Source organism: Diabrotica virgifera, chromosome 10 (assembly GCF_917563875.1).
Source record: "Diabrotica virgifera virgifera chromosome 10, PGI_DIABVI_V3a".
NCBI classification, from domain to species: domain Eukaryota; kingdom Metazoa; phylum Arthropoda; class Insecta; order Coleoptera; family Chrysomelidae; genus Diabrotica; species Diabrotica virgifera.
The window spans coordinates 34002532-34015955 of record NC_065452.1 but is presented as its reverse complement, the minus strand read 5'-3'; the positions used below and the strand labels follow the sequence as shown (position 1 = coordinate 34015955).

The 13424-nt window shown below is 28.8% G+C and overlaps 1 protein-coding gene across 1 annotated transcript in view; it reads right to left on the bottom strand.

Moving 5' to 3' along the window:
* Positions 1-13424, bottom strand: part of LOC126878468 (cubilin-like) — a 447168-nt gene that overhangs the window by 420317 nt on the left and 13427 nt on the right. Inside the window, exon 2 of the mRNA XM_050641213.1 lies at positions 8365-8497. Within this exon, the coding sequence (XP_050497170.1) occupies positions 8365-8497 (133 nt within the window). The remainder of the gene's footprint in view (positions 1-8364; positions 8498-13424) is intronic.

The following is a 13424-nucleotide window of genomic DNA, read 5'->3' as shown; positions in this document are numbered from 1 at the left end:
TTGTCTGAAAATTGGCGGAGGAGTGGTTTCCAATATTTCCGTTAATAATGGGCCAATTTCAATAATAATTTGGGGTAGCATATAAAAATATTTACTCCCTTGACCCTTAAATAATGTGCATGACCCTTTTTGCCATAAATAATCATTAACTAGTTATAAACAATTTTTTTTTTCAAATTTTTTTTTGTCTAGTATTGTGATAAATAAAACTTGACACCAAAGATAATCACAAAAGAGCATTGAAATAAATTTTTATTTTAAAAATTTAACAAAATAGTAAAATTTCGTTAAAGAATCACAAAAACTTTGTTCTTTGTACAAATCATTGGCAAAATCCCGCAAAAATAATGTGAATATCTACAAAATTAAATATATAAAAATAATGGAGGACAACCTCTATATAAATATATTATGTATATAAGTGAATAAAAATTAACAAATATATACACAATTCTTAGTGTATTACCTGTTAAAAAGATTATAAAATTAATTGTAAAATACATATATATTTTAATAAAAAGTACAAAGAAAAAAGCCTTTAACAAATTTTAATGCTAATTCAGTATTATTTTTTTTATAAAAATCTTTTGTGTCAACTTTTATCTATAACATATAGAGAAAAAAAATTGAAAAAAAAAATTGTTTATAACAAATTGACGAATATTTATTGTTAAAAGTGTCATCTAGATGTACTATTTTTATATACTACCATAAACTAAAAAGAAATATTGAAATTGGTCCATTATTAAAGAAAATATTGCAAAGTACTACTGCACCACTCTTCACGCAAAAAGTTTTCAGTTAAGGTCGCTACGATAATCATTATTTTTTTAAATATTCTTAAATTTTAACTCTATGTGTAAATGACATTGTCAAGTAGTAGGGTTGATAGATGTACTCACGCACTTTAAAATGTTAATATTGATAAATAGACAAATTATGAATTTTTAAACTTGGAAAAGCTATCTCGGCAAAAAATGGATCTAGAAAATTTTATTCTTTTGTAAGTGTGTCCAAAATTACCAGGAAAATGAATATCGAAAAATAATTTCAAAATTTTTAATCCCGGTGATGTTATTAAAAAAACAAGTTTTAAACAAATTACAACAATTTTCAAACGTCATTTTGAAGGGGTGTTTAATTAAAATTTTAGTTTGTCAATACATTTGTCGAAAATACACATAAAAATAAGCAAAATAAACCTTTAAAATTTGTATACTCTATCGGCAACAACCGCGTTTTTGCAATTGAAAAAATGGTAATTTTTTATAAACAAATTAAATATCTCATAAACTACTCAATATTTATCAACCAATTATTTTATCAATTTATAGTGATATCATAGCGCAACTTTTTCTGCAAAACAAAATATTTTATAATGCTGATTTATATTGCAAATAATATTTTTTTGGAAATTTCTTTTTCAATTTTGATTTACAATTATTTAAATAAATTAAGGGTCAAATTTAACTTAGTAAGTCTCATATAAAAGACTGTTTCTTCATCTATGCAGAAAAAAATTGTAAAATCCTTAATAAAAACAAGCATTGTCGCAGCAGTTAAAAAAGTAATTTTTTTGCAAAAAATACCAATTTTTAATTATTTAAACAATGATCCCCTCATATGAATCATATACTTTCTTGAAAATATCTTTTGTTTTGACCTAAACTTTAATAAAAAATTTATTCCAACCTGTACGGAATTACATTTTGGTTTTATTTTATTTTATTGGGCTAAATGTAGTTCAATTGGTGACTAGTCGTGGTAAGTGAAGAAGGAGCTGGGAGCCGACAAATGCATGAGTTCAAAAACTAAAAAAGGCAACTTAAAACTACTATCATTTTCTATATCTCGGGATCTACTGAAAAAATTTTGATCGTTCTTTTTTTAATTTTCATGTAATTTTTCTGGACATTACAAATATGCAATTTGTCTAGACATGTATTAATTAATAAACAGTCTAATTTGTTTAAACAATTTTTGAAAAAATAATTTTTTCCCAAAAATCCACGATTCTAATCATATTATCGTTATTAATCATAGAAAAAGTTAAGGTATACTTTAATAAATAAATTATCTTCAGTAAATAATTATCTAATAAAAATCATTTATTTATTAAAGTGTACTTTAACTTTTTCTATGATAATTAATGATACTATAGTTAAAAAATAGATTTTTGTAAAAAAATATATTTTCAAGAATTGTTTAAACAAATTAGACTGTTTATTAATTAATAAATTTATAAACAAATTGCATATTTGTAATGTACGTAGAAATTACATGCAAATTAAACAAAGAAAGATCAAAATCCATTGAGTTGATCCGGAGATACAGAAAATTATATTCGTTTGAAATTGATTTTTCTGTATTTTAGGTCGGTGGATTTGTAGGTTCCCCCTAGTAATCGTTTGAACTACATTTTTGAAAAATCGTAGAGGATGCTGTGAAGGTACAATGTTTATGCAAATTTTAAAAAAAATATACAAATCCCATTTTTTAAAATGGCATTAATGAGATTCCTTAATTATTATAAACAAATTAGCTGTGAAAAAAAAACATATGGATATCTTTGTCCGAAATGAACCCAGGCTAATTTTTTTATTTTAAAATTCGTGTTAAAATACTATCTTTTCGAATATAGAAAAATATTCTTTCTACGGACAACATTTTTAAAGTTATTCTAAATGTTTAAAACTTCAAAATTTCAAAAATTTGGCATTAGGATTTTTGACTATATTAATTATTCTTTTTATCTTTTTTTAATACATTTTGATACCATCACTCTTCTACTTTCATTTGGCATACTCAGAATTGCCCGATCTTCGACATTTTCTGTCTTATCTTATTGCAAAATAAAGGTCTCTGGGATAAACAAATGGAATAACTCTTAAACTAATTAATGGATCGGCCTCAAATTTTGAAGGTTTGTTAAGTACGCCAATACCCAACTGTGGGTGAAACACTAAAGTTCTAAGGTAGTTTTAGTAAAAGTTATTAACAAATAACGATTTTCAATTATTTTGCAGTTTGGGTAGCAACAAATTAACTTTTTAACTTTCAAAAATCGGCATTTGGAAGGTTTTTCAATGTTCTCAAAAACTGAATTTTGTAATTTTATGTCAACTATTTAGCTTTTGAATGGAGTGCAAAAAATCGAAAAAAATCGCGATTTTTGCACTAAATTGTTAATAATTAAAAAACAGACGCGGACTCTACGCAGGAAACAGGTAGGTTTTCTTCGTATAGGTCTACAATAACTAAAAAAGTAGTCAGCTACCTGGACCTTTGAGTGTCCCGAGAAAATCCTTATTACTCTGGACTATACTGCAAGAAGTATGGAATGGCACTGAACTACTGAACACAAACAAAAAACAAAAATCATGATTGTCAGTAAGACAAGATTGAAGACGAGACAATCTACGTTAAAGGAAAAGCTTTAGAGAAAGTACCCAGATACAACTATTTGGGATGTGAGCTAAATGAACAATAGGAACGCAGCCTCGAAATAAAATGACGCATTGAAATGGCAGAAGTGCTTTCAATAAGATGAAAGCAGAATTATTCAATGAAAAACTGGGAATAGAAATTAGAACTAGATTATTGAGATGCTTCGTATTCTCTGTCCGTTTATATGGAGTTGAAGCCTGGACAATTACGGACGCAACTGAAAAAGACTTACCAACTTTGAGATGTGGAGTTATCGAAGAATATGGAAAATATCATCGAAGAATGTGAAAAATACCATGGACACAAAACGTAACAAACACGGAAATATTAAGCTGGAAAAAGAAAAGGAAATACTCAACAGTATGAAATAAAGAAAAATAAGCTGCTTTGACCACATACTAAGAAATGAAAAATATGAGTTGATGCCATTAGTTATACAAAGGAAAGTGTAAGAAAAAACAGGACCAGTATTGAAAACGTCCTGGTTGAAAAATTTAAACTGTCGCCAAAATAGAAAATGGGAAAGCAGCAAAAGCGAATATAAATAAATAAATAATAAAACAGTTAGGCTCTTCTTTAATTAAACTCTTTTCTTTAGTTCAATCGTTTGGGTCAAATCTTTAGGCGTTAATTTAACTGCCTATTCTATAATGCAAATGATTAAAAATTTGTATATGCATTCGCGGAAACAATGCACGAATAGTCACCAATTTGTTTTATGGTTATTAATAACTGTTTAAATAAAAAAAAAACGATTTTAATGGAAAATGCTTTAATTCTCTTGTTTTTTACAATCTAGAAACTTGAATCTTTTACAGATTGTAGCTAATTATATGAACTACACATAATTTCAATTTTTACGTTAATTGTTTACGTTATGCTTCATAAATAAACAATAAAGTTTCAAAATTTTTGCCGATTCCGACTACTTTTCATGTTTGTACATCATGTTTATAAACATCCTAAGCGGCGACGATTTTGAACACTCATATCTTTGTTTATATAAACATCGGCGCTTATTCGTGTCAAATTTCAATACGATACGAAACAAAACTTCAACTAAAACTCGAATTCAAAGAATTTGCTTTTTTAACATGGTCTTAGAAAAACCACCGGTAGAGACGTTTCGTGCTACAATTAACATTATAATTCGTTTTGGCGTATTAATTCAAAGTTTGTTACGAACCCTTAAAAATATGCAACGGTCATTTATAAACAAGTGTGTTTCTGTGACCTATGCGCTGTGAATGACATCATGCAATTACCAGTGTGAAGGTATGTACTAACTATTTGACGAATAAATATTTCCTGCGACAATTTACATGAACCAAAACTGTAATAGGTGTAAATAATGATTTTGATTTAAGAAATGTATGAAGAAATTACAGAAAATGTACAATGTATGTATCAAATGTTGAAATAAATGCAAAAACATGTGTCTATCATAATACAGTCGACTCGCGTTAATTCAAACCTGCGATAATTTGAATCTCTCTATAATTCAAAGTTATCACGAGTTCCCTACAAAATCTCTTTATATTTCGAACTAAATCAATACATTTTTATACACTTGGTATTTCGAACGAAAAATATCATTGCTATATAACAAAAAGACGCGTTAATTCGAACTCATCGGCGTCCAACACTCGACAATTCAAAGTTGGATGATGAAGAACCAGCAATAGAACCATTAGTTGACATCAGCGGTGTGAGTTTTTCTGACTTTGTTCAAGTGGATGAAGATGTTGCTGTCTCAGGTTCACTAACCGATGGCGAAATTTTATCTGCGACAGATACGAATGAAAAAAGTAACGATGAAGATGAGTACGATACATCAGAACCTTTGGCAGAGGTGTCAGTTAAGGAAGCAAGATCCTCATTCGATACCTTACAAACCTTCTGTCTACAAAACGAAAGTGATGAAAAGGCATTTCAGGCACTATTTCTCTTAAAAAAATTATTGAGCAGTCTGAGCAATCAGTTCTTTCCAAAGATTGATTCATTTACATTAGGAATACATACATGTATGTATATACACGAATGTAATACCTCTAAACTTTTGTCATCGTTATAGAATATGTAACAGTTAATAAATAATCAACACTTAATAATTCGAAGTTTTATTTATTTTCTCTCACAAATTTCGAACCATTTGATATTTCAAACACTCAATAATTCGTAATATTTTAAGAGTCCCTAGAGTTTCGAATTAACGAGAGTCGACTGTACATCCTTTTTTTTAAACATGGCGATATATTTTAAGGCTTGAAAAGTGTAACATTAAAAAGTAAAAAATAAAAAAATATGAAAAAAAATTTTAAGAAACGCATTTCTTTAGTTATGAATGACTAAAATTAAAAATATTATAAAAAAAACAACTAAAAAACAAAAAATAAAAAAAATTCAAACTCGAAGGATTATTCGAAAAAAAAACTGTTAGACAGATTAAATATACAAAAATCTCACACATTCGTTAAAAAATTGAAAAAATCTAACACATTCGTTAAAGAAAAGCGTGGGGCGCTAAAAGTAAAAAAGTATCTATCCTCAAACCGTTTATTCGACGAAGACGCGCCCCACGCTTTTCTTTAACGAATGTGTTAGATTTTTTCAATTTTTTAACGAACGTGTGAGATTTTTGTATATTTAATCTAACAGTTTTTTTCGAATAATCTTTCGAGTTAGAATTTTTTTTTATTTTTTGCTTTTTAATTGATTTTTTATAATATTTTTAATTTTAGTCACTGGTAATAGTCTAGGCGCCAAATAGTGGTCACCGTGTCCTTTTCAATTCTGATGGACAAACTCAACGGTTTCTGATGGATTTTTGGCTGCTGATTACGAATTTCGAGTGTGGATTTCGATCCGAGTGATCAAAAAATTGTTATAAACAATTTAATTGTTTATAAATTGTTTATAAAGCTCTTGCTCATAAACTAAAAGAGATAAAAAATAATGCTTTAAATAAAATTTGTTCGTTAATAAAAACCAAAGGAAAAAACGTTTACTAAACTTAAGTCCAACAACTAGAACTCAAGATATTGTAAAATTAGTGCACAATGAAAATTACAAATTGCAAAATTAATATTTTTCGAAGCTTTATCGATCGTAACTCGGCTTCTACGCATGCAAATGAGCCCTAGGAGTTCTCGTTTTAAAGCTGTATTAACAGGCTTTCAAACTGTGTTTGTTAAATTACTTGATCTTCATTTTTTTTAAAGTAATATCCATTTGAAATAATAATTTTCTTAAAAAAATTGTACATTAATGTGTTTATAAGGGTTTTAAGCAAATTTAAGCTACAAACATGTATACTTTAATTAACAATAATGATAGAAGAACTCAAAAGCAATATTTTGAGGTTACCAAAATGTTTGTAGGTTTATTTTGGCTAAGATATCGATATTTCAATAGTGCGCTCTGAGGCGCAAGATCAGCTCATCGCGTAATGGTTCAGGTGCTCACTTCTCGATGCAAATTATAATTTCTATGTATATATACGTTAACTTCATTTTCAATTTTTGAAGATCCTAATAAAATTTTATTATATAATTCTTATAATTAAATCATCATACTGTACCTCTTATCACCTTTCATTCTATTTACTTTGTCTTTTATTTTTTGTACTAAATGAGAAAAAAAAACATTAAAAACTAATATTTCAGAAATAGAACTAAAAAGTAAGTTGATATCATTTATTAATACTATTTTTAAAAATTTTTTGTTTCGTGCATCTGAATCGAGATATACAGGAAATCTCAGCTTTTTTACATCTGCATAAGTTCTTAGAGCAATTTTTACAGTTACATGGTGGTACTAAGTCTGTTCTTGTAGGCAGTAAAACTAAAACTTTCTGGGGCTTCAGAGTCTAATTATCTTTATGATATAGATATAATCTATATCATATAGATATCCAGTGGATAGTGGATAGTATCCATATAAAGTGGATCTAGTTCTTTTGAAACATCATTAAGGCACGTCAATTGTGTGTATGCCGCCACGACATAAATGCTCCTTTTATATGCAATGATGATGCTGCAAAGTAACTCGATCCATTTTTATATGGATATCACATATTGGCCCATTTGCAAGCGTAGAAGCCGAGTTACGATCGATAAAACGTCGAAAAATACTTGACTGTGAGCCGATGTTGCGCCTCATAGCGCGCCATTAGAATATCGATATCTTGACAAAAACTAAACTTACACACATTTTATTAAGCTCAAATTATTCCTTTTGAGTTCTTCTATGATTATTGTTAATTAAAGTATAAATATTTATAGCTCAAATTTGCTTGAAACCCTTATAAACAAGTTAATGTACAATTTTTTTAAGAAAATTATTATTTCAAACGGGTATAACTTCAAAACAAATGAAGATAAGGTAATTTAGCAAACTTTGTTTGGAAACCTATTAATAAAGCTTTAAAATGAGACCACCTAAGGCTCATTTTCATGCGCAGAAGCCGAGTTACGATCGATAAAGCTTCGAAAAATACTTATTTTGCAAATTGCAATTTTCATTGTGCACTAATTTTACAATATCTTGAGTTATAATTGTTGGATTTAAGTTTTGTAAACGTTTTTTCTTTGGTTTTTATTAACGAACAAATTTTATTTGAAACATTCTTTTTTATCTCTTTTAGTTTATGAGCCAGAGCCTTATAAACAATTTATAAACAATTAAATTGTTTATAACAATTTTTTGACCACTTCGATCGAAATCCACCCTCGAAATTCTTAATCAGCAGCCAAAAATCCATAAGAAACCGTTGAGTTTGTCCATCAGAATTGAAAAGGACACGGTGACCCCTCTGGCGCCTAGATTATAACTAAAGAAAGCGGTTTTTAAAAAAATTTTTTCATATTTTTTTATTAACTGGTGTGTTTTTATTATCAAGTTTAGCAATTTCCTTACCTGAGTTAGTGTTTTTAACACATTTATTTGGTTTATGGAGACCATAGCGTCTTCTCCTTTTACAACAAATTCAACGTTCTTTCCTGAAGGAGCAATAATTTGAAGATCTCCATCGGTAACTTTGATGCGTGGCCTACGAAAATGAAAGTGTTTTGAAATTTTTGTATATACAGGGTGAGTCACCTCTAACGGGACGGAAGATTACAGCGAAATGGTAAAAGATTTGAAAAAAATTTAAATTAGTAGTTTGAAAGATGATAAAATCTACATTTTAAAATTGTTTTGAAATATACAGGGTGTTCCAATAAATGGCGGCGTATCAAAGTTATATTTTTTCTTATAGAACACCCTGTATTTTATTGCATTTTTGATTGTCCTCAAAAAATAAGGTATAGTTTCATAAGGCTTCCCTATACCTATATACAGAGTGTTCTGAGTTATGGTGACTTTTCTTAAAATGTAAAGTTTTAAAAGAAGGCTTATTCTCAAGTTATTTAAGAAATTATGAAAAAAATACTTTTACATCTAAATAGTTTAATATTGGTTGAATGTATTCCATGATTAATTATTACACAATTATTTACAGAATGTTCAACATTTACAGTTTCACTATTGGATTATTCAATGTGTCATATGATGCTTATTTTAAATAGAACATCATGTATATTAATACACCATTATACTAAACGGAGCCACCTCTTTCGAATGGTATATGGATGTCCTATACCTAGGTCGAATAGTTATTGCGTAATTTACAATTATTTAAATTTTTAATCTGTAAATCGAGTTTAAAACAAAAGATGTATCTCATTGTATGACATCGTCATTTCATGACAGTACGGTCTGGTAATTATCAAAAATATAAACATCCGTGTATGATATTCAAATTTAATTGTTCCTAAAAATCAATAATCACGTTATCTACGAAAGAATAGGCATGGTACTTTGCATTGGGGAGTGTTTGCAAAATTGTATCTTACCTTCTTAAGTTTACGCTCAAAAGTATCCTGATAAAAGACACCCAAAAAATGACGTTTTTGAGAGATTTCAATAGATTCCGTGCTACTGGTAATGTTGCATACGGAAAGGTAAATAAAAATAAACCAGTTATTTGTGATGACGTCAAGGAGCTTGATGTCCTGCTTTCTGTTACGGAAAACCCAAATACTAGTAAAGAAAAAATTTCTTGTGAATTGTAAATCAGTCAAACGATTGTTAGAATACTTAAGAGAAACCACTATTATCCATATAAAACTCAACTACACCAGTATTAGACTAAACAGGATTATGATAAATATTCAACTTATCGTTTATGGACTTTAGACTTTATAAAAGATCCTGATTTTTTTAATGTATTGTATACAGACCAATATACGTACTTTTCATAATAATGGTCTAGTAAATAGAAATAATTTTCATTTCATTATGATAAACAAACATTTATTTCCTACAGTTTAAAAATCGAGAGTGACTATAAATATTATTTTTAAAATCAATTTACCGTTTAATAAAATTGTAAATTACGCAAAAACTATGACTCCTAGTTATAGAACGTCCCTATAAGATTCGAAAGAAGAACCTGTGCTTAGTACAATAATTTATTAATATACATGGTGTTTTATTTAAAATAAGCATCATATGACACATTAAATAATCCAATAATGAAACTGTAAATTTTGAACACCCTGTAAATAAATGTGTAATAATCAATCATGGAATACATTAATTATAAAATAAAAACCAGACCGTACTGTCATAAGGTGACAATGTCATACAATGCCATTAATTAACTATATCTTTTGTTCTAAAATCGATTTACAGATTAAGAATTTAAATAATTGTAAATTACGCAAAAACTATGAGACCTAGGTATAGGACATCCATATACCATGTGAAAGAGGTAAAATTGTTTAGTATAATTATTTATTAATATACATGGTGTTCCATTTGAAAGAAGAATCATATGACACATTGAATAATCCAATAATGAAACTGTAAATTTTCAACACCCTCTAAATAAATGTGTAATAATTAATCATGAAATACATTCAACCAATATCCAAATATTTAAATGTAAAAGTAATTTTTTTATAGTTTCTTAAATAACTTGAGAATAAGCATTTCTTTTAAAACTTTACATCTTAAGAAAAGTCAACATAACTCAGAACACTCTGCACATAGGTATAGGGAAGCCTTATACCTTATTTTTTGCGGACAATTAAAAAATGCAATAAAATATAGGGTGTTTCATAAGAAAAAATATAACTTTGATACGCCGCCATTTATTAGGATGGCCTGTATATTTCAAAATAATTTTAAAATGTAGATTTTATCAACTTACAAACTACTGATTTAAAATGTTTTTCAAATCTTTTACCATTTCGCTGTAATCTTCCGTCCCGTTAGTGGTGACTCACCCTGTATATTTCAAAGTAGTTTTTTAATATAGAAATTAAAATTAATTCACTATTTTTATGTCTGAATACTTTTTTTTAAACACTCATTTCATCTTTCCCCGTTAAAGGCCGTTCTAACCATACTCCGGTAGAATATTTAAATATATTTGCCGACCAGTCGGTGCGTTTTGGTTCAAATCAGTCTTCTGGCAAAGCCTCTTTGATAATGGGTAAACCTAGAAACACTTGTCAGGGGATGGCAAGATATTCAAATTGAATCAAAACGAAACCGTCTATTTTTAGACGATGTAGATATCGTTAAGAGCAACGACTAATGGAAGCGTTCAAGGAAATTGATCCTGATGCACAAAAAAGAGGTATTAAAATAAACAATGAAAATGACAATGAAAATATTATCGCTACAGACATAGACAACGATACCATTGAACGTGTGGATACCTTCACATAATCTGGGCACATACATCAATCAGAAAAATTCCGTAAGTAGAGAAATTAATACACGTACTTATTTCCAGTGGGAATACTATGCTAATAAAAGATTCATGGAGCTGAAAAGAGAGATCTGAATGGAAGGACAACAGAGGCGGCCCGTCGGGGTAGGCAAGGTAGGCGCCGCCTACCCTCTTCAAATGTAGTACAATAATATAAATTATTAATATAAATTACTTATTTCAAAATTGTAATTTATAAATTTTGACACAATACCTGCAATAAAATAGCAAAAATTATCCAAATTATTTTTAAAAATTTTCAAAAAATTTTCTCCGTAGTTATAATTATTGTACGCTCCTTGTAGTATCAGTAGTACTGTATATGATTCTATATTCTTCCTTGGTCAGGCACTTGAAAACGTAGCCTGGAATAGAACGAAAATAACACCGAATTGACGTGCGATCTCTCTCTGTTTACGCGAGCAGGATTGCTGCAGGTCTGCTGGTAGCGACCGTATTCTACGACTTTGAAAGGACGGATAGGCACAGAGTCTTATAGCTGGACCTACAAAATTTTATCAGTTGCTTCTCTTGTGTCTTGTGAAACTGTTTTAAATAATTGTTTTTTGATTTTGGCTGTTATTAGTAGGTTAAGTATTGAATAAAACTAGGTAGGACAATTTAAATTTGTTTATGAGAACTGAATAATAAACAGGTAAATTTGAGATCGATCTATTGAAGGTCGTTTTAATTTTATATTAATTTAATAATAATTCACTAACGACAAATAAATCTGTTAATAGTTATTTGTCGGTCGTCCATTATATTTTTATTGTGTTTCAATACAATTTGGATAATTTAAAGTTAAACTGACGAATTGTGTTATTAGATTATATAGATAATTAAAAACTTAAAGCGAGGTTAATTGTTAACTTATCAATTTATTCGAAGAGTAAATTATTATTTGATACATAAATAAAATAAGTAATATTTGACGTTGTTGAAACGTAGGTGTGTTAATTTTACTGGTGGAAAAACTTTAGTCATCGAATATGAATATTTTAAACGATGTAATATGCAGTTTGATCGAGACGCCTTTTTCAAGGCGCCAAAATCAAGAAAGATCAGAAATTATTTCAATGGGCCGGCCTTTACCAAATTTAACAATTTTATCCACAGATAAGACAAAAGACAATCGACCATTTTCGAGATCGTTTAAAACAATATGGTATGAAAATCATAAATGGCTAAGCGGAAGTTATTTTAAAAATTCACTTTTCTGTTGGCCTTGTCTGTTGCTCTCAAATTTGAAGCAAAATGTTTGGGTGAGTCAGGGATATTCAGATTTGAAAAATTTATCAGATAGTGTAAAAAAACATGAATCTTCGAAAGAACATTTAAACAATTGCTTAAGTTTAAAACGGTTAGAAAGAAATAAACAAACTATTGACAGTGCTTTAGCTGGACAAATTTCTCTATCTAATAAGATATATAATGAAGAAGTTGAAAAAGATTGAAGAAGTTGAAGAAATTGATGTTACAATTCTGTTAGTAAAACAAGAACTTGCATTTCGCGGTCGTGATGAGAGCCATAATTCTTCAAACATGGGTAATTTTAAAGAAATTTTTAATTTAGTAGTTAAACGCGATCAGGAAATCCAGGATCATGTTAAAAAATAGAAGGGGTGTTCACGGGTTTGTCAAAAACAATACAAAATGATTTAATAGATTGCCTTGCCGATTACGTAAAAAATGAAATTTCAACAGAAATTAATGAAAGTCAATTTTTTGCTATACTAGCGGACGATACTACTGATATAACCGAAAAATCACAGTGTACTTTAATAATCCGTTTTGTTAACAAAGTTGGTCAGGTAACAGAAAGATTTTTAGGGTTTTTTGATGTTAACGAGAATAGATCTGCACACGCTCTATATAGTTTAATTTCAAACGTGCTTGAGCCATATGATTTCAAAAATAAATTAATTGCTTAATTTTACGATGGTGCAAGTGTAATGGCTGGCTCTTTAAACGGATTACAATCAAAAATTAAGGTAGATGCTCCAAAAGCAATTTTTACACATTGTTGCGCTCATAGATTACATTTAGTATTGCAAGACGGCTCAAAATGTATTAAAAATTGTAGGATATTTTTTGTCGCCTACCCGAAGTATATGTGTAGCCTACCCGCATACTGAAGTCACGAGCCGCC